This window comes from Syngnathoides biaculeatus, chromosome 2, assembly GCF_019802595.1.
Source record: "Syngnathoides biaculeatus isolate LvHL_M chromosome 2, ASM1980259v1, whole genome shotgun sequence".
In the NCBI taxonomy this organism is placed as follows: Eukaryota; Metazoa; Chordata; class Actinopteri; order Syngnathiformes; family Syngnathidae; genus Syngnathoides; species Syngnathoides biaculeatus.
The window spans coordinates 14414228-14437611 of NC_084641.1; the positions used below are offsets into that span (position 1 = coordinate 14414228).

At 41.4% G+C, this 23384-nt stretch overlaps 1 protein-coding gene across 5 annotated transcripts in view; it reads right to left on the reverse strand.

The window, feature by feature from the left end:
- Positions 1-23384, reverse strand: part of LOC133508803 (probable G-protein coupled receptor 153) — a 55104-nt gene that overhangs the window by 20374 nt on the left and 11346 nt on the right. For 3 of the 5 annotated variants that reach the window (XM_061835244.1, XM_061835236.1, XM_061835253.1), the window contains 2 exons: positions 16260-16876; positions 365-794 (listed from right to left, as the gene is read on the reverse strand). In XM_061835244.1, coding sequence (XP_061691228.1) covers positions 365-794; positions 16260-16633 — 804 coding nt within the window. In that variant the 5' untranslated portion in view covers positions 16634-16876. The remainder of the gene's footprint in view (positions 1-364; positions 795-16259; positions 16877-23384) is intronic. The other 2 variants (XM_061835270.1, XM_061835262.1) reach the window with 2 other exon arrangements.

The following is a 23384-nucleotide window of genomic DNA, read 5'->3' on the forward strand; positions in this document are numbered from 1 at the left end:
GTGCCGAAACAATGCAATAGTTAAGAACTGCTGATGAAGGTGTTAGTCATAAAGACTTGATTTAAACAAATTCTATAACCTGACATGTCCGTATTTTTAAAACATTGTTTTTAAACATGTCCTATTTTTTTTTTAATTTGACAATAGGTTTTTCACACATTTTCCTGCGCAATACTCGTCCCACGTTTACTGTTAAATACGCTTGCAACCATACGACTGTTTGCTTAACCGGCAATCAGGACGATTTCAATTTATTGCTCTTTATTCAAATGCATTTTTGGGGTAATCCAAAACAATGTTATGCAGAAGATCAAAAATGTAGTCTATGAGGAAATGACGGTGATGTTTAAGGTGTTGAACTCACAAGTATGGGGAAGCCGGTGAGAAAGTCATATATGAAGACAATACCGCTGATCAGGTAAGTGATCTGCAGCGAAGTCTTGAGAGGTTCTGACCCATCAATGGAGGATCTACGCTTGCCCTGGGCATCCTCCACCACGATGGTGGGGACGTTGAACTTGTTCTTGTCCGCTTTGTGTCCTGCCTGAATGGAGAAGGTCTGGAAGAGAGCAATGCCGATGCAGATCACACCCATAGTCACGCTACCGCCAATCAAGAGCAGGAAGCAAACCCCAAACCCCAGGCCGATCTCGGTCACAATGAATCTGCAGTCGGATGTGTAGAAGCGGTCGATGGTGTCGTGCCAGCCCACCGCTGGAAGTGTGGACAGGATAAAAGAGACCATCCAAATCCCCATCACTGTGTGCACCGCCTGCTTCTTAGTGTTGCTCAGCCTGAAAGCACAAACACATGTTTTAGTCTACAAAAGACCTCGAAAGAACAAAATTTTAAAAGTTTGACCATGTTTTCAATTGCACTGCTTTGCAAAACTATTCTTCCCCTTGGCTTCTTACCCGTTTTGATACATTACAACTTCTAATTGCAGCAAGTTGTTCTCTGAACATTATTTGATACTTCTGCACAAAGTAGTCGAGGTTTTGAAGTGAAATGGAAGATATAATGTAAAATATTCCATCCATCCGTTTTCTTAGCCGCTTATCCTCACGAGGGTCGCGGGAGTGCTGGAGCCTATCCCAGCTGTCAACGGGCAGGAGGCGGGATACACCCTGAACTGGTTACCTGCCAATCGCAGGGCACATCAAGACAAACAGCCGCACTCACAATCACACCTAGGTACAATTTAGAGTGTCCAATTAATGTTGCATGTTTTTGGGATGTGGGAGGAAACCGCACTGCCAGGAAAAAACCCACGCAGGCACGGGGAGAACATGCAAACTCCACGCAGGCGGGTCTGGGATTGAACCCGGAACCCCAGAACTGTGAGGACAACGCTTTCCAGCTGCTCCACCGTGCCATAATATAAAATACATCAAATAAAATGAAGATGGGCATTTACATAACTACTCAAATAGTCTTTTATGGAGCCACCCTTTGGTGCTATTATGGCTGCAAGTCATTTTTGACAAGTCTCGACAAGCTTGCCACATCGTGCCACTGGGGATTTTGCTCATCCCTCAAGGAAAAACTCCTGTTCCCGATGATCATTTACAGGTTTGGTCAAGAATAGCACTCTATTTAGCACCACGGAACTTTCCCTTGACTTTGACCAGTTTCCGAGTGACTGCTGTTGAAAAACATCTCCACATCATGATGAATCGCCACCATCATGTTTCATTGTGGTGATGGTGTTCATGGACTGACGAGATGTGCTGAGCGCGCACCAGACATACACGAGGGTTGTCCTTAATGGCGGAAAAGATCAATGTTCGTCTTATCTGACCAGAGCATCTTCCGCCATATGTTTTGGGAATCTTCCTCAGCATCTTATTGTGGTCCCATGGACAGATACTCCTGCTTCTGCTGTTGAAGTCTGCAAGCTCTTCCAGTGTTATTACCAGTGCCTCTCTGATTACTGCCCTCCTTTGACTGGTCTGTAAGTCTTAGTGGGGATCTCTTTCTTGGAAGGTTTGTTATGGTGCCATATTATTTCCATTTGTCCGTGATGGATTAATTGCCCGTGGGTGTGAATGTGTGTCAATATTTGAAGAGTTTGTTTTCAAAACGAGACATAGGCATTTTTTTTTTCAGATTTACGAAACTCGCGCCAAAATTATCCAGCTCCGAATGGATAATTTTGACTCTTCATTTGTTTGTTTATATGTGCCCTGGCAACCAGTTCAGGATGTACCCCGCCTCTCGCACAGACTCAGCTGGGATCGGCTCTGCCTTGGCCGTGAACCTAGTGAGGATAAGCAGTGTGGAAAATTGATGGAAGGTTAACAGGTAATACAATTTTCTTGATAAAGGTTTCATGCAATAATTTGTGTGTGTGCATGTGAGTGTGTCCGTGTGTGTGTGTGTGTGCGTGCGTGTGTGCGTGTGCTTGCACATGCGTGCGTACACGTGTGTGTGTGTTTATGGAAAGAAATCCATTTTTTTCACCCAGTCTTCCTTTCAGACATGTTTGAATTCAGCGAAAACAAAAAGGTTTTCAATCATGGATTACCTTTTAAAGGTCTAGACTTTGAAGCCAAGCCAAGATTCCAAAATGCTGTGCTGTGCTGTGTCATTTTGTTGCTGCTTTTTATAATACAGTATTTCCTTCTTACTTGATTTTGTCAGGACACATTTTATTTAAGTGATTTCTTGATGAAATAGGTCAGGCTTGCATGTGATTATTGAAAGATAGCCAGAATATTGTGATTAGCCACAATTAATTCATTTGATTTAACAAGATTATTATTAGGATCCATAAACACATTGTAGTACTGTATTGCTTATGCTGGGACAACTGACAATAACATATAATCTCACAGGTTCTTACAGGTGTTTATACAATATAAAAACATTCCACCACACCACTAATCAGTAGTGATGCCTTCCTCATTTCCTAACATCCAAATTTGGTTATATTTCATGTAAAATCCTGCTCACAAAACATGACTCACAACTTACGGTATGAGGAAGATACAAATCTAGTACACCAAATGAGGTTGTCAAGGAAATACAATGGCATCCTTGTAATTCTATTCTGTACAGTCAACACTTAGATCAAGGGTGTCCTGACTTTTTTACCCCAAGATCTACTTCTCAGCGATCGACCGGTGGGGTGGTGGGTGGGGCTGATGTTTTTTTTTTTTTTTTTTTTTTTTCAGAACGACCAATGGTGAAATAGAATAAAAAAGTCACAAAGATCTATCCACTACAAAAATGCAAAATATATTTATTTTAAAGTATATTGAGGATTCTTTATGTTTAAGTGTATGTTTATGTGCCTGCGCATAACCACATGACACAACATAATTGACTTTAAACATTTTTTGTAACTACCTGAGTTCAAGTTGATGATCACTAAACACCATACGGATGAAAACGCACACCTGGGCTTTGTCACTCACGTCAGTGGATTTGTCCAACTGCAGAAACACTAAATTTCCGATGTCCTTCCACCCATCAGCCATGGCTTCACAGCGCCATGTAACTCTACTCCTTCACAGCTGCAGAGATTTTATTGAAGATATTATTCCCGCCTTATTTTTAAAAGATTGGAACAACGAGTCAGTTATGCCTCTTTTACCATCTCTCCGTTTTGGAAGGACTTCTTGTTATTAACGATGTTGAACTATATTGTGTGAAAAGTAACTGCTTTGCGGCTAATTAGGATTTTAGTTCGTTAACTTTTCTCATTCTCAGCTTGCTTTTCGGCGGAATGTTGGTGTCGTATTTTCTGTAAATTGTTCGAAAATGCTGTTCCACATTCCACTACACTGGCAGATGAAGCAAACGACATATGACATAGTTAAAAAGTTGGCCGCCTCCTATTCCGTATGAATATTTTTATCTTTTTATCTTCTTTACTGCAGGATTCATACTCATGTTTGTAAAGATTTCTTAAGTGAGAGCTTAAAATAGTGGGGGAACTCACTGACACCGTGATTTCCTGTACTGTCGTTGTTTGCACTTTGCAGTGAGGTAAAGTTAAAAAAAAATATGGCTGATGTCTTTTTTTTGTTTGTTTTCCCTCGGCACGCCGTCGTGATCAACCGAAACTGTCTCGCAATCGACTGGTCGCACTGAGCACCCCAGACTTAGATCAGTTGGGATGGAATGCGAGGAGCTTTTTCCTCATGGCGAAAAAAATTTTCACATCTTGTTGTTTATTTTTCATTTTGTTGTCTGTGAAAAGTGGTTTGGTGGTCTCCACATTTCCAAGTAATTGTTAGAGTCAAGGACTTTCCTTTGGCGATGGCCTCTTTCTTTCAAGCACATACACCTGAAATACACCAGCCAGTGATGGATTTTTCCATTCAAACATTGTACCTGTTCTGGCTAAACCAACCACAGGCTTCAGGAGGACAGGATGGAGTTGGAGTAGGGGATTCATCACTGCCATAAACGCTGCCTTTGAGACTCCCAATTTCCTCTCCAAAAATAATTTTCCGTTGAACTTCATATTCTTTGTATTAAGTAAATGTTATGCGGTCAGAGAAGTGTATTCGTCAAAACATAAAACAGAATACATTGATATTCGAATCTTTTTCACTTTATATTTAAATGAATACACTACAAAGACAAGCTATTTAATGTTCAAATGGATGAAAGGATGTTTTTGTGTGCAAGTATTCTTTTTTTTTATTATCATTTGACACACACACAACACACACGCACATAAGTAGGTGTGTAAAAATGAGCAGGGACCCATAAAGCATATGGTGTATTCCATCCACAGACACAAAACAATGCTTACCTACGTATATTTGCAAGCTCGAATTAAGCATTACTGCATTGCAGTTTCAGGGTCAAAATTTGTATTTTGTACATAAAAAAACTAATTAAAAAGAAAAACTGACAATCAGTTTTACCGCGGAGAATGTCATGAAGACAGAAGACAGCATTGGCCTTGGTTGCACTTAACGTCACCGATGCACAGACGCAGATGTCAAGTGTTCAGTTGAGGAGCAGGAACAAAGAAAAAAGACGAATGGCCAAAGTGTGGCAGCATTTCAGTGAAAAATACAAGGCGAGAAACCTTTTCTCTCAGTCGAGCATGACGCCTCATTGTATGACCCAACCATGGAAATCAAGTTAATGTTGCGCAAATCAGTGAGCGCTGCGGGATGCGGAGAGTCTCATTGCTTATCGTAATCAATGAGCCACATGTGACCAATCCGATGAGCTCTCAGGGGCAAAACTATCAGTCAAGTAAGGTGAAAAACATCAGAAATGTGGCCAGAGAGGAATATTAAGTAATATCAATCATCATCGTGTACGACAACAGGGCGGCGGGTTGTGGTGAAAGGAGATGAAGGAAATACTTTTCTCTCTTGAGGTTTCTTCATCCGTAAATTGAACAAAACCTGCAGTCACACATAGAACGATTTTGGAAGATGGTCTAGGCTCATAAATACACAGTTATGAACCTCACTTGTATTAAATATGCCACAAAGGGCTCCACTTTTTACTGTTGAAGTGAAGGTGCACTATTAATGTTTTTTTTTTAAATGCCTGAATTCATGAATTCAATAAATAAAATACTGTTGGTTATATAAAAAAATGAAACCAATTAGTCGTACGTTATTAAGATGAAGATCTTGTTTTCATTTTTGTTTTCCAAATTCAAAATATAGTTCATCCAAATCATCGATTGTCCGATGGAATTTACATTAGGCTACTGGAGTACTAAAATATTGATTAGCTGCAGCCCTATATTCAACTATCCCGTTATATTGTCATTTTTTTCTGTTTCCTGCCTGCCTCATGTCAGCCCCCGAGGGGACCCTGAATGAGATGTCAATGTGGCAAACGTGCGAAATACGTACAGTGTGGGAGGGGAATAAAATGTGGTGAGTGTCTGAACAAAAAGAGGCTAGCTCCACTCCTGCAGGCCTGGCCCTGCCCGACTGGCTGTAAGACCGCAGAGAAAAGAGGAGCAGTCCCTCCCCATCCTACAGATAATTCATCTGTGGATATTGAATTAGTACTTTGTGATCCTAATGAGTAATTAGTACTTGAATTAGTATTCATTTGTATACTTTTGGAGCGGGTTTGTCTGTTTTGTAGGAATATTTACACTATTTTCTGAACAGAGATAGTTCTCAAGTATTCACGTGTATTGAGACTCCTTTTAAGAATTTGTTTACTTTATAGTCTTGAAGGAAGTTACCACCTCTAATCTGAAATACTTAATAAGAATAAGATTTCACATGACATAAATATATAATTTTTAATAAGTGAGAGACATCGTCAGTCAATTCCACTTTGTTCCCACGTGCTGCAGTAAAGGTGTATTTTGGTTGGTAAAATCAGGATTGTGTCAGATTGGGGAGGAATGATATGGTGGTGACTGAGAATGCGGGTTTCTGGACTTTCCTACCGAGCCGAGGAAGTGGCTGCAAAAGTTGTTTTCCTACAACAATCGTGGCGCTTGAGACTTGCGCTGATAAACAGGGGGTCTAAAGATTTTGTGCTATTGCAGTCTATGTCTTCTACTTCCAGCCAAGATTGTTGTTCAACATTTAGTGTGGGGAGGCTAATTACGTTTTTGTTATTTTTAGAGTGGAATTTTAAAATGGAAGAGTCCAGCATTTGGAACGCTTTTAATGTGAGTTTGAAAGGGATTATTGAAAATAAATGTTTAATTTGTGGTCAGGTTTTGATTTTCACTGTAGCAATACCCCCGAAAAGTGAGAACAGTAGGCTGTTCCAACCTTTTAAATCTCTTTTCCCCGTTAGAGGTAGGTGGTTTAAATTATTAAACGGTGTAAGTTGTGCTGAGATATTTTATATTCCCTGTCGGAGTAGGACATTTTGGATTTGGGTCTACAGGATTCCATCAGTTAGCCGTTAGAGGGAGTATTGATGATTTTGATCAATTGATATCGTATTCTGATAATTGCAAAAATGAATTAATGAGGTTGAAAACTGTTTTAAGTTGTTCTCGTAAATAAAGAAATATATCATCTGCCTATAGATTGATATCGTGATGTGACAAAAGAACGGAGATAGCTTTAATCTTGGTGTTCTGCCGTATTGCTATTGCCAGTGATTAGATAAATAGTGCGAATAGCAGGGGTGAAAGAGAACATCTTTATGTACTTTGTGATGTGACCCCATTTGTGGCGACACTTGCTTTGTGTGAGTCGTATAACGTTGCGATCCCCTGACCAGATGAATCACCAAAGCTGAATTTGTCAAGTACTGCAAAGAGAAAAGACCCGTTGACTTAATCAGAAGCTTTATTTGCCTCTAGTGACAAAACAATTGCTTTTAGTTTATTATGCAGCAACATACTTTTTAGGTTTGTCAGTCGCCTGACATTGTTGATGGAGCTCTGACCTTGAATAAGACTTGTTTGGTCATAATGTATTATTGACGGGAGAATTTTTTTGTTATATTTGGTTGGCTAAAGCCTTAGAAATGATTTTGATGTCTGTATTCATTAGTGACAGCAGTGGGTAATCAGCTGGTGAGTGGGGTTTTTCCCTTGTTTCAATCGTTTTACTGTTGCTGTGTTCATTACTATCCTGTGTCTTGTATTTGTTATGTGGAAGTTTGTTTGTGAGAAATGTTCTTTATCACATTCAGAATTAGTGTATCTTAGCCGTTGTAGTCGGAACTCTGTTATTTTTGACAATATGGTATCAAGTTGTTTTTTTGCATTATAAAATCAGTTCATAAATAGCTATGTCGGATTAATTCCGTATTCATCTATAATTTGTTTGAGTTTCCTCTCCAGTTTGCTTACTGATTATTGTTTTCTTGGAGGAAAAGATTCTACATGCAATGACAGCTTTCCCTGTTTCCCAAAGTAAGGATGGAGATATAGTTGTGGAAATATTCATAGCTATAAAATCTTTCCATGTCTTCCTTCCAAATGTATCAGAGAACCGGACAACTCCCGATAGTCTCGAAAAGCCGCTGTTTGTTGGCACAAAAGGGGGATGTGAAAGCAGACGAGTTTGTCTCGCTGACTCAGCAGGTGACTGAACCGCTCCAACGACAGGACATTTTCACAGCACGACTTCACCAACAGCAGGGAAACCTGAAAAACCTTTGTCACGGTAATCATGGATGTAACAACAACATCAACAAATAGACTGGATGCACTTTCAATGGGAATACAGCGCTTTACTTACTTTATAACAGTCACAAATCTGAAAGTCCACTTCAGAGGTTTGCCATTCAGCAATAATTGAAGGAAACCCCTTGACAACGCTGTCAGTACTGTATGAATAATGTGTGCCACCGAGGTTACGTTTAATAGACAGTTTATGTTCCCGTGTTTGTGTTGAACCTTCATTGGCGACTAACATACACAACAACTCAGAGAGGCGCTGATGTTTTAAATGGCATTGCTGCAGGAGAGCAAGCTGTTTAGCTCCCTAAATTGCTTGCTCTTTAGCTCAAGGCCGGGCTAGTGAATGCAACAAACAGCTAACTTTCCCTTAGGTGTGTCCGTTGTGTGAATCTACTTGCTACACACGGAGAAAAGGTTGTGGCGCATCGGTCAGAGCCATCACCCGAAAGAGTGAGAGTAACTACAGTGGCAGTGAACTCAACTCAAGTCACTTAAGAATAAGCAGGAGTTTGGCATCCAGTGAATCATAAAAAAAAAAAAAAACTTCATAAATGAGGCTTCACGCTGTATAATACCAATTTCAATTGTAATTTACTGTTAAACGAAACACGTAACAAGGAGAAATATATATTGTGTATTTGAAACAACCACATATCTTTGACTTTGACCTGAAATTCTGCTTCGTTTAATTTTAAACAACAGCACAAAACACCACAGACAATAATGATAACGAATACCATCACTTTTTATAACCCATTAAGCAAGAGATGCATGAACACCAATGGTGGAGAAGCACAAAATAACAATACAGGCATATATTCTTGAGACCTCTCAAAAAAATGACTTAGTATTACTGCAGCTTACTGTGGAGTTCTGACTATCTCCTCCACCTACACATGTATCCATGTTTCAGTGTTAAACTCTCTCAAGGCGCGCACATCAGAAGAAGCCACAAAATCGTAATAATGATGCTCATATTGTGTGATTTTTTCTTTTACACGTATTCTTTTATAACCGTTTTTATAATACATTACAGTATATACAGTGAAGAAAATAAGTATTTGAACACCCTGCTATATTACAAGTTCTCCCACTTAGAAATCATGGAGGGGTCTGAAATTGTCACCGTAGAAAAATCTAGAAATCACAGTGTATGATTTTTTTTAACGATTTGCGTGATACAGCTGCAAATACGTATTTGAACACCTGTTTATCAGCTATAATTCTGACCTTCAAAGACCTGTTAGTCCGCCATTAAAAGTCCACCTCCACTCCGTGCATTATCCTGAATCAGATGCTACTGTGTGAGATCATTAGCTGCATAAAGACACCTGTCCACCCCATACAATCAGTAAGACTCAAACTTGGAACATGGGCAAGACCAAAGAGCTGTCCAAAGACACCAGAGACAAAATTGTACAACTCCACACAGCTGGAAAGGGCAATAGAGAAATTGTCAAGCAGCTTGGTGGAAATAGGTCCTCTGTTGGAGCAATCGTTAGAAAATGGAAGCGGCTAAACATGACGGTCATTCTCAATCGAAGTGGAGCCCTATGCAAGATATCACTTCGTGGGGTCTCATTGATCCTTAGAAAGATGAGGAATCAGCTCAGGACTACACGACAGGACTTGGTCAATGACCTGAAAAGAGCTGGGACCACCGTTTCCAAGGTGTTTGTTGGTAATACACTAAGACATCATGGTTTGAAATCATGCATGGCATGGAAGGTTCCCCTGCTTTAAAAAAAAAATGCAAAAGAAAAAAAAAGGTGTTTATTTTATTTTATTTTACCAGCAGTGGCTTTTATGATTTATAAATGGAGTTGATAGAAAAGGTGTGCAGTATTATTACAGATATGAAATAAAAGTACATGTCAAGGCCGTCTTAAGTTTCCCACTGACCATTTGGAAGGTACAGAGGAGTCTCGGGAGAAAGTTTTGTGGTTAGAGGAGACCAAAATGAAACTTTTTGGTCATAATTCCACTAACCGTGTTTGGAGGAAGACGAATGACCTGGAGAAGATCCGTGTAGAGGATTGGACCAAAATCCCTCCTGCAGTGTGTGCAAACCTGGTGAACAACTCTCACAGTGGCCATGCACTTACGATGAAAATTTCAGACCTCTGCATGATTTCTAAGTGGGAGAACTTGGAATATAGCAGGGAGTTCAAATACTTATTTTCTTCACTGTAATATTGTTGAGTGCTACTTCCTGACTCAAAAATATTACAAATATCTTTTGTGTCCTTTGGAAGGAATTTTCATTCATTTCAATGGGGAAAGGTGATTTGAAATACGAGTGCTTTGAATTATAAGCCTGGTCACAGTACAAATTAAACTTGTTCCTCAAGACACCACTATTAGTAAATAATATTCTAATGAACTCTGTAGAGTACCACTAAAATGCAATTTTCTTTCCGTATAGTACAACATCTACACCACATTTACATTAATAAACCTTTTTCCATTGATTCCCTTGGAGAAATTACATGGCTGTACAGCATGTGGAGTTGAATATTTCGACTTACTTAAGTGAACCTACAGAGGTAATGTGCAGAGAGATGTGGACGGAGCAGCAGCGGCTTTTATGATTTATAAATGGAGTTGACAGAAAAAGTGCAATATTATTACAGAAAATACTTAAGTCCTCCACAAGAACAGCAATAAATGTTGCTGGACTGATATTTCCTCTAGCTATTGCTCTGAAATAAATCAGCACAACATAAAACTGTACACAGGCAAATCCAAAATATTGTTTTTTGCATGTCCTAATCCATTTTTAAAAGGTTACTTTACATACCCCGCTGCAAAATACAGAGCAGCAGCTGCTTCTGCTGCAAAGACAAGGTCACTGTGAGCAATAACGCTAGCCTTTCCTCAATACGCCTCAAGTTCCTATAGCAGTGATATCGCATCACTAAGCAGCTTGAATATATTGCGTGAATGAGCGTTGCAAAGGGGGGTGGACGCCGTGAGAGAACAGCAGCCCAACTACGAGGTTGAAATTCATTATTCAGGCCTTCAGTGTGTGTTAATGTCAGAGACAAGGCAGTCATGCTAACTCAGCAGGGGAATTATGGGAGCCATTTTAATGAAAAACAAACAGCATTTACATTGCAGTTTTGCTCTACAATAGTCTTTTGACTAACTGAATATTGAAATGAGCTGGTACAGTACAATGCCAATCAGAAGAGACGAGAGACAGGGTATTTATTCTTGGTGTGAATGAGACAAAATGTACAATACACCAGCTGGCTTCAAGATTACTCCCAAAATCTAATACAAGAGCTGCCTAATAACATGATGGCGCCAATGTCCAGTTTTCACAACTGATTTAACAATTTTTGTGGTTCAGAGTGGTATAGAACATCCCCCACAGAGTGAACTGTGTCCATTTTGACTGAACAAATAACCAACATATAGTATTTTGCAGTACAGTTGTACACAACTGCAAACTACAATTACAAAAATGTCTTCAACATGTGACACACCACAGAGAAGTGTTGCTCACAACACTGCAAAATTTGAATGATTAAACAAATATTTTTTTTTTTTATTTCATGAAATGAGCCTTTAGAATTGTGACAAATTTAAGCCCTCGTCTCTGCTCTCAAACCCTGTGGGTGTGCCCACACAGTGTGGCAAACCACGCCTTACTGGAAAAAGAATGGTCACGCTTCTAGGATCTGTCTTATCTCTAAATATCCCCAACATGTTTGGTTTTGGAAAATATATCTGCTCAAAGCATGCAGCAGTTGGCATTTATTCCACCAAGCCATTGTGGGGCTTTCCACGCCATATGAGGGGCACTAGCCGCCAGCTAGCTCACAAGCTAACGGGCTTTTGGGCTCCTGTCAGCTAGAGGGCGGGAGGCGGGCTAATTCAGATAACGACACTGTTCTGTCAATTGCGGCATACAGGAAAGATGCACTTTCGCGGTGGATTCACAGCTAGATACAGTAGGTAACTGCACACCTTAATGCTAGAGATGGGCCCTGTAGGATGAAAATCGCAATCACGCCAAATATCCACTGATACGAACAATGGTGCAGAGTTCCTATATAGCGGAGGGAGGAGGGACTCACGCTGGATGCTGGAATACATTAATGGGCGGCATTTTAGCCAAGCCGAAAAATTCAGGTAAACTAAAAAACAAAAGCAAAACAAAGAACAAAAACAAAGCCATAGATGCGCAATTCAGTACTACATACAGTAGTTCCCCATCATTGCACATTTTCAGCAATTATCTTCAAACTTGTATAATATCATTTGGAACAAATACACTTCACAGGTAGTGACTCCCTCTCTGACCAAAAAAACACAACTCTTTGTGCTGGGCTTGATTAAATTGTGCAGGTATACCCAACGGTGTGGTCGATGGTCTGTGTCCATAACAACAGTGTGTGAGTGTTATGAGTTTATGAATTCGAGCATCAGTTGGCCAAATTGGCTGCACTACCTGTAAATGTGCAATGCCTCAGGAAGTACAATCATTCTTTGTTTCTCAGCGTCAGGGTAACAGTGACATGTACCGCACTCCCAATCATCACCACATGTCGCTTCACCGCATTTTGCACATATCACTCAACAAACAACAAGGTTGTCTTTCTGCGAAAATCAATCATTCATAGGTGTTGTTTGTTGGCCACTATGTGCTCTTGTTGACTACAAAAAGGAAAATGTAAAGCATCATCATGACCAGATGGTCTGCAGCATCTGAAAGACCTTTAAGGAGTACCCCAAAGCGAGCCGTGATGCATCAGCACAAATAGTATACGAATAATTACATAACAGCAAAATACTTGTGTGAAGCAGCCATCAGCACGACAACCTATCGCAACAGAAATTCAATGACAAACTCATCTTAAGAAAACATCTACTGTGACACATACTTGAAAATTTGGCCCAGTGTAAATAAAATACATTCTGACTGTCTAAAGATGACCAAGAAAATAAATCATGCATCCCTGACAAAAATAGCATCAAAGTCCTATTGGAGAGCAAGCAGCTATGTGTGAACAGCAGATGTCTTGAGTGTCCTGCAAGGCCAAATTGTGTTACTGCAGGATCACGCTGTCTGGTAATATGAATCTCTATTATTCAGTGTCACTTGACGAATATCGCATGTTGTCTGGAGCCAAATGGAGCTGAAGGCCAGAGCTAGCAGATGCTACTTGTGGAATATTTTTCTATGGTGCAAGCTCAAACAGGGGCACTGGCTGAAGAGACGTGTGCCCTCATACAGACAGTGTACTCATTCAGGTCTATGTTCTCTGGTTCATCCGTGAGTCTTTTTTTACACAGGAGAGCAAAGCAGACTTCTCAATCGTGATTATTCTCCCAACCATTCTTCTGACACAGCGGCTGTGCTTAACCAGGCAATGAGTGGGCAGATACCAAAGAGTGTCATTCATTGATCCTTTCTGAGCCTGGCTGTAAAGTCAAGGAAGCATTGAGTTTTCCCGAGATTTGAAATACATGGCATGAGTACAGCACTCTTGAAATATGAAAATACTGCAACTTGAATAGCAGATGCATTGTTGGCCAGTCTGACATGAACATCGCTCTGGCTTAACACAATAACACTTTGAAGTAGAGCATTTTTTTTTTCTTTTTGTTCGTTAGCAAATAAATCCAACAAAAAATAATTTAGTCCCAATATTTTGCTTATGACTGAATGGATGTCTGGAAAAAAAAGGGATATCTCAGTCATACCCAACATTCCAAGAAACATGGACTGGACTGGTTACTTTATGACGTCCATCCATCCATCCATCCATCCATCCATCCATCCATCCATTTTCTTCGCCGCTTATCCTCACGAGGGTCATGGGGAGTGCTGGAGCCTATCCCAGCTTTCAACAGGCAGGAGGCAGGGCACACCCTGAACTGGTTGCCAGCCAATCGCAGGGCATACTTTATGACATACAGTCGACAATTCAATGACTGGCATAGAAGCACGCTCACACAGTCTCTTTGATCATCACAATAAAAAAGTTTTGGTTGTCACTACACACACGTGATAGCTTTCCGGATGTGTCTTGCAACATTTAGCGACGTATATTTTAAAACCTCGAGTGCAATACAAGGGTTCATCTTCCCTAGCTGCTAGACTCAATTTCTGCTTTTGGAATGCATAAAAGAAAAAGTGCCTAAATTGACAGCAGAACGCACATTTAACCAGATTCTCAGATATTAGGGTTGCTCCAACCAGATTCCATACTTGGAAAAATGAATAAATCACAGAATTAAGTGAACTGGAGAATCAGCGCAGCCAGAAAAACATACAGCTGCATGGGTTCTTTGACTTAAGCACACTGGTATCATTTCAAAACTGTTGACAGGTTTGTATTAAGGACAGAATGTCATGTTACCAAGAGCTTCACATGACCAATGTGGTCTTTAACATCGGTGGACCCACTCCGATGTTGCGTTCGCGCTTGCCCCAGTGAACATTACTGTTCAGAATAATCCGATTTTAGCGAGGCCCAGACAGGAAATTAAGTTAAAAATTAACAAACAAATAATACAGTGTATACGTCAATGAGGTCCGCAGACATATTTTACTGTAAGTCATCAGCGACCAGAGGGAGCAGAAGGGGTGTGAGCACGAGCACCAACGATCACGCATTGGTGGTGATAGATTCAAGAGGTCCCCAGACATAGTTAGGTTGCCCATGGTTATCACCAACTCATCGTGTATTTCATCACAATGTATTTGCAACACCGGCCATGTGGCAATGCTCATGTTGCACGGTTCACTCTCTCCATGCATGCGAGACCGCCATTGTGTTTCACGTCAAGGGAATGAATGAATTAAGATGCTTTGAGTGGGGGCAGATAAAGTCAGTTGTGTTCACACCCACAGGTGGAGAGAAACCCTTTTCAAGATTACGACACCTAAGTATAATACCCCCAGAGTTACGCCACATGCCACACTGAATATGCGCGAGTCGGGAAAATAAAACCTTGTGTTCTTAATGTGTTTTTTCTCATCTGTTCACCTTGCTATCTCCACTGGGGTATACTCATGCTTTCCAAAAATATTCCCACTAAATTGGAAGAATACTTTTTCCAAAATATAGTTTTAAGATGATAATCCAATTAAACAGAATAACACATGATTGATGAGGTGATGAAGTTTCTACCAAGTTTGGTAAAAAAAATTGGTTTCATAATCCAAAACCCACAATGACAAGAGTATCAGTAAGCTCGAGAATGCAATTTCTGTAGACATTGCATGTAAATGTTAACTGTGTCGCAGGAAACTGAAATACTGTGGAATTAATTGAACTGTTTAAATATTCAATCTGAGACATGAGGTTGGAATGAATTGGCCAAGAAATAGAAGAAAGGGTCTACAAGTATCTCTTAATTGGGAAATTTTATTGTGAACATTTGAAACACTGTCACAGCTCCATACCTGCATCTACTGAATAAGCTGAACATGGAGTCTTCTTCTTCTTTTCCTTTCGGCTTGTCCCATTAGGGGTCGCCACAGCGTGTCATCTTAGATGAACTCATATTTGTTTGGCACAGTTTTACGCCGGATGCCCTTCCTGACACAACCCCTCTGCATTTAGCCGGGGAGAGAACCCAGGCCATCTCCCATCCAAGTACTAACCAGGGCCAAACCGACTTAGCTTCCGACATCTGACAAGATTGGGCGTTCTCAGGGTAGCATGGCCGTATGCAAGCTGAACATGGTGTATAATGGGAAATATTAAAATATTTGAACATTTTGGGAATGTGAAAAATAGCTCATACGTAAAATGTTTGCACTAATTTATGAATATTGTCATGGAAAATATGGAATAGGAACTTGTGGAGTTGTAATCTGGGGAATGTGAAAAACTTCACAAGATATCCTGAATGAGCTCATAGATTTAAATTGGAATGTCAACGATGAGGATTTTGTTGATGAATGTCTCCTTCACTTGATTTTGGATTTTTCACTTGGTAAAATGAGCAACGGTGGTAAAACTAGACATTTTTGGAACGTGGAAAATAGTTTTCCCAACGTCACAAATGGTGTGAATAGACTGATGGGTTTGAAGGAGTACAATATTAAAAAGGTGGGGAGAGTAATAGTACTAATAGCACAAATGTTGGGTGCAGAAAAATGAGTGAATGCACACACTGAGAGCCAAAGGTGTCTTACCTGTAGTTGACAGGCCAGCGAACCATCCACATGCGGTGGTAAGAGAGTGATGTGACAGAGAAGCAGGTGACCAACGTGAGAGTGTAGAAGGTGGACACAAACACCTTGCACAAGCCCTCGTTCCACTCGTAGTTGGAATGCTGACGGCGCAGCGTTATGACGCAGTACATTGTGATGGGGATGGCCATGTTGAGGATGTGCGTTCCAGCCAGTGTGCAGATGAGGAACTCGAGCGGCTTCCACTTCTTCTGCTTGGCGCTGACGCTGAGGATGCTCCACGTATTGGCCAGGATTGACACCCCCGAGCAGACCAGCCAAGCCAACGTGTTGGCGTTGATGACGTCATCCTTCATGGTGGTTGCCTCATCCACCATGTTGGAGAGGTGCGGGGCACAGCCTTGGGGGCCGCAACGAACTATTGGCAAGAGCGGGCGCACGCGAGGAGAAGGAGGAGTCGGTGACGGGCAGGAGGGAATCCAGGGCGTCAGACGAGGTAGGCATCCTACACGGGCGGGCGTCCACTCTCCATGGGAAGGCCGTAGCAGAAACGAAGGCACGACAGTGGAGCAACAAGGTGGGAGGCTAGCGGGAGTGGGTGGCACATCCGGGCCGGCTGCCTGGGTATCAGAAACAAAGAGGGGGCGGTAATCAAATGCCTCAAGTCAATCCAATTGAAAATAATCCTTCATCAGCTATAATCCTTTTTCCCAGTGAACTAATTACATGAATCATCACACTTTATGGCAGTTAATAAAGAAAGTCATTTATTTGTCGTGTGTCACATACAACATTGATCAGTCAGCAGCTCTATTTTTAAAATATGTTCAAGCAACATCCAAGCGATAAGGTGCCAGTTGAAAAATATGCACTATATATACAGTACCTATGTACATTAAATAAAAAATGATGGGACACTAGTGAGTCCGAATTGGGCCATACTCATGTATAGAGCCATTTTAAAGTGGCTATAAAAGTCTACATTCCCCTGTGCAAATGTCTTATTTTTATAATCTAAATGAATTGCCACTAGTTAATGTGACCTATAACCTATAGTATAAAAAGTAAGTTTCGTTCGGCTTGTCCCTTTCGGGGTCGCCATACAACTGAGATAATTTGGTCGCAAAAGTGAACACACTCCATTATAAATGGGAATGTGACTGTTTTCGAATGTAAGAACATTCAAGATCATGTTGAATGGAAGTCAGCACACACTTGCCCAAATTTAAAGATCCTCCGATTAACCCAAATCAAGTTCAGCTGTTTTTAGGAGGCTTTTCCAGAATTTTTTTTTTTTTTTTTTTTGCTTTCTAGCAGAAGCCTGAAGATTTAGTGCAGACACTGAGTGCTATTTCAAACAGTCTTCCATAACTGGGTACCATTTTTTTAAGACAATGAAAGTGATTGGAGAACTAACAGAACCTGATTGAAAGTGCATCTTGATCCAGCAGGCGAAAAAAATATGTAAAAAAAAAAAAATTGATTGTTTTTAATATCACTGCAAACCAGTAAGCATATTGCCATTTCCATAATTTCTTTGCACATATTGTAGCCTGTTAAACCACAGCTAAATCACAGTTAGTCAAGTGTTAATGGTGATAACTGTCAGCTGTGGCCTGGGCATAGCAAAACTGAATAAAATCTTGTCACAACAAACTATAAAACATTATGCACATAAATATCACTGCTGGTGAAGGTCTGCTTTTACAGACCTATTTACTGCACAACACGAGCCAAAGCACCAGAAGATAAAGAACGATGTTCCCTCCCACCCTCCCGCTGTGGTGTGAAAAATGCTTGCCACAAAGCCAGGGCATGTTGTCACATTCATTCTCTGTCCAAACCAAACACTCATGTGCTGTGGGCTGTGAGCAGAAACTCTGAGCGGGGACACTGAAAATGACCTCATCAGCGTCATCATCACCATCATCCCACTTCCCTTTCAAAAGCAGCGTTAGCAGATGAGAGTCTATGGTGATGTGGTCGTTCATTGGCCACACTTTGGTGCAGGCGGGGGCCGTGAGGGGAGGATGGATGGAAGTTTGCAGGAGAAAGAAAAATGGCACCATCAAGACCCATTTACTCTGACTGTTTGATGTGCTTTTTGAACAGACAACCAATAATGGTCACATGTCCATCTATCCATCCATTTTCTTCACCGCTTATCCTCACGAGGGTCACGGGGAATGCTGGAGCCTATCCCAGCTGTCAACAGGGAGGAAGCGGGGAACACCTCGAACTGGTTGCCAGCCAATCGCAGGGCACATTGAGACAAACAGCCACACTCACAATCGCACCAAGGGGCAATTTAGAGTGTCCAATTAATGTTGCATGTTTTTTGGGGTGTGGGAGGAAACTGGAGTGCCCGGAGAAAACCCACGCAGGCACGGGGAGAACATGCAAAGTCCCCACAGCCCGGGCTGGGATCAAACCCAGGTCCTCAGAACTGTGAGGGCAACTCTTTACCAGCTGATCCACCATGCCGCCTCTGTTTGTGTGGTTCCGTTATAAATAAGGAGAACTAAACAGCAGATAATGGACCAGAAGTGAAAACATCAGACACAAAACTTACAAAAGTAATGGCGATTGACTGCAATTTTTTTCAAGTGATAGCTTCCTGTTAAATATTTACAATCCGAGTACACTTTACAGAAACAACCTTTTTCTTACAGCACTACTATCTGCTGGAGATAGTGGTGCCTCTACTTAAAATGACATGAAACTCCTGACCAGTATCACTCATTCAGGAGGGCAAATTGAGCAAGGGGTAATTGTGGAAATAATCAATTACATTTTGTAGCTTCACGCTGCGGTGACAGTACACAAAATTACACACGCCACAGCATCCACTTATTCATTTGCCCAAAAAAAAATAAAAGCAACACTCAAAGTACTGTGACTCCAAATGGGAACGTGAAATAGCAGCTCAACCCCAACCAGTTTAAATAATCTCATCGTTACTTCAAAATCCAGCGTTTCTTTTCATCAAACAAATTGCAGCCAGCTCACACAAGATCAAGTTAATTAACAATTCTAATGAAAACATTTCTCTTTGCTTTAGCAATTTAACTATAAATCCCTATTGAACCTAAAACAAACAGAAAATTGACAAGGTTTTAATATGAAATACAGTCAATTAAACCGATTTTCTCCAGTGGAGATTAACAAAGCAAAGACACACACAGCGTGTTTAAAAAAAAAAAAAAAAACTACCACAAAGCATTGAAAACATCAAAACAGGTGGGAGATGTCGAGGGGAAAAAAAAGCTTTGATCAGGGGTCCCCAGGTGCTTCTGAGGGTCTGAGGTGCTCACCACAGCCTAAACCAGATGCAGAAATTCCATTCTACTCGCAGCAGAACAGTAGCGGCTACAGCAAATGCATTACAACTTTAAAGCTCAAGTGTCGTCAAACGGATGATTTTTGGTATATTATTAATGAAAAACCCACAGCCAATATGGTCCCATGTGTTTTTTCACCATAAAACATAATTTTGACGTATACAGCTTTTTGTAACTCCCGCCATGAAAATCCTCTCGAGGGATTTGTTTTTTAGAAGAAGCAGGAAGTGGACTCGTTTGTTTCCATTAGTTTTACCTCCGGGAAGGTAGCTCGTTGTTCCTTCGTGTTAGCCGAAATGCCAGCTCATTCCATTGCTGGACATTGCTTGAACACTCGGGAGAATGGAATTACCCTTCATAAATTTGAAAGAGACCCTGTTCATTGTGAAAAATGGATTGCACAGGTGCAGAGGACGAGAGCTTCATGGGTTCCAAGTAACAGGTAGGCGTGTATACAGCTCCAAAAAGAGAAAAAAATAGTTTGGGGCGGACCACACAATCAGTCTCTCTCATAATGTAGCAAAAGATCCGCGTATGAAATGTGTTGATGTACGCATACAGCTACTAAAAAAAATAATAGTGTGGGGCGGAGCACGTAATCGGTCTCTCTCATAACGTAACAAAAGATCCGCGTATGAAATGTTTCGATGTGCGCGTCGCCCAGCCAACAATGTCTCGATAGTGTTCATCGAGTACTGCGGCGACTTTGAACATACCCCTAAAAGCAACATAGCTCGGCTCCACCTCCTTCTTATATGTCACCACAGACGCTGAAACTCAGCCACACCGGCTGAGGCACCGCGTTTGGCGGTCACAGCTTCTGCGAAGAATGTGCGTCGGGCTTTGCGACGGGGGCAGCTCTGAAGAACCCAGCCAAGAATGCGTTACACAGTCGCGTGCGCGCATAAAGCGCCCCGGCTCGACTGTGACTAAAGCAGCACCGCACGGCTCTGTCATAAGCCACACCGCCCGGCTCCGATGAGCCACGATGGCTCATCTCCGCCACGGGAGTGGATCGGACGGGATGTGGTTTGGACGTGATCGGATGATATCTGAATATGGCTCGAAACAATAGTGTAATATTGCCCTGGTAACTTCACTCGGTTGTGTGGTGTTGTCCTTTTCGAAAAGAACTTCGGTGTCAGAAGTGGCGTCGGAAAAATGGGAATATCTCTGTTGTTCGGCTTCCGTAGTAGCAGGCACTGCGCATTTTCAACGGCGGAAGTGACGATGACGTCAAGGACAGATGACGCGACTAATGTGGCGACCACTTGGATGTCGAGGGACACTCAATTGCGCAACTTTGTGCATGGATAACGTGCTCTCCGCTCACTTTTTTTTCCGTATAGACATTGAAGTGAATACTGTTATATGTATTTTTGATTACAATATCTATTTTAGAATGATTATAGGGATGACAACCGGGCTTTAAAGAATCACCCTTTGTCTTAGCATGTCTATATTGCGCTTTGCATTTTTGTGTCATCTTTTGTTGAAATGGCATATAACCATAGTGGATCTACTAGTATGGTGTGAATCCTGCAACAAAGAAGTACTGATGTCAACTGGGCATATTGTTTTGTTCTGGATTGTTTGTAACCTATGTGCGTACCCTCACAAAGGTCGCGGACGTGCCAAAGCTTATCCCTGCTATTTTCGGGTGAGAGGCAGAGTACAGCCTGAACTGGTCGCCGACCATTAACAAGTGGAGAGAATACATAGCTGTCATTCTTAAAAAAAACGTAATACTCACGGCTAGTGTTTGGTCAGCAACACAATGATTTTTTTTTTTTTTTTGTGTGTGTGTAAGCTTGAGAGTTTGCACCAGTGAAATAAAAAAATATTTAGGGATGTCATCATTTTCATGATATCCCAGTAATACAAGAGCCTCAATATCATCATAGGTTTTCCTCAACATTAAATAATGAGCCTTTGAGCTCAAAATGTATTTTTGGGTCAGCTATACACGAGCATGTGCACAGGATGTCGATGTGTCGTGCTGCTACAGCACCGACCGGACCAAAATACTGCATATGGATGCAGCATAATAGCTAAATACTGCTTCACCCTGTTTGCCTTGGACTCTGTGCTCCACTATTTGACCTGAGTCAGTTGATCTCAGAGCTCTACTCGGTTTGGATTCCGAAAGCATTTCTTTCATGTATTCAGGACCTAAATCCTTTCATGATTTATAGACCAGTGAAAGAACTTTAAAATCTATTCGAAAGCTTACTGGAACCCACTGTAAGGACTTGAGAATTGGAGTTACATCCTTTGACCTCTTTGTTCTAATCAGAGCAGCATTTTGAATGAGCTTCAGGTGTTTTATGCTCTTTTGGGGGAGCCCAGACAGAAGATCCTGACAAAGGTCAAGTCTCCTTGAGATAAAAGCATGGATGAGCTACTCCTGGTCTGATTGACACATGCAAGCCTTCACTCTGGGTATGTTCTTCAGATGGTAAAAGGCAATTTTAGTAATCGATTTGTTATGACTGTAGAAAGTCAGGTCGGAATCGATCAGAACACCAAGGTTTTGGACTTGATCTTTGCTTCTTAAAGATAGCTAGTCCAGGTATTTACGAACACCAATCCATTGCCAAAAGCAATTATCTCAGTTTGGTTGTGGCTTAGTTGAAGGACATATTGAGCAAAGACACAGATTGCATCATCTCAGGGCCATGAGTCCTTTCTGGGGCTACGGTGTAGCCGCAACGCCTTTTTGAGCATTGCTTCCCAATTGAGAGTCATCCTACGCAATGGCCTCTGTCCTCCCCAAAGCATGAACCCAACGTGGACTGTTAGACTGGGGTCAGCTATCGAGGGACCTGTGCTTTGCGAAGCTCGCATCCGGGTCTGTGGTGGCAGCAATTGGAGTTGGTCTGCTGGCCACCGTCCCTCGATGAGACGATCCGCCCAAGTTGAACATATTGTAAATCTATTGAGGGATGTAGTGAGTGTTCTCTAAAACCAAAGCTCATGGGTGAAAGAACATCACACGCAGAGTGACTAAGTCCACGGCAAACAACCATAACAATCCTGACTCCCTGTTACACTTGGCCTCATCACAATCCTTCTGCCGGCGTGCCAAAATGAAATAATCAAAGAGGCCCACTCCATACAAATTCAAACCTCACAGAAAAATAAAAAAAAATCAGATTTTGATCTCTTCAAATGAAATGTATACATTTCAAATTACAACCAATTACTAAGAATGGGAACAGAGACAGAGTATTAAATTGGCCCCTGGGCTAAACTTTTAGATTACTTTTGCTCTGAAGCACATACAGTCAATATACATTACATACTGTTGCAATTCCTACAATGATCACTTGATCACATCCTTTGCTTTCCTGTGTCTATTCTGGGAGACATTCGTAACAAATGGTAACAGCGGTGGCGCTCGAAACACAGCTTTAATTTAAAGTCCTGACTGACGGCCTCCTCACTATTTCAACAAACAGCTTGAGCACCTACAATCCCCTGGGCCTCCAAACCAAATTTGTTGCCACCCGCAGGAAGGAGTACTGACAATTACAAGTCTCGCTCTCTCCAACTTCAAGGTTGCCAAAGTATAACATAGACGAATGCAGTCACTGAGAACAGACGGTCTTCACGAAGAAAGACTTCAGAGCAAAGTCACTTTAAATAATTCATGTTCAGACCTAATGAAATATGCGTGAACAACCCACTTGTCAACATGGCCTATGGGGGGTTTCTTTGAGATGTGGGGGGCAGAACAAGTACATTCATTCTATTAGCTCTGTTGTCTACAGATCGCTCTTAGGTA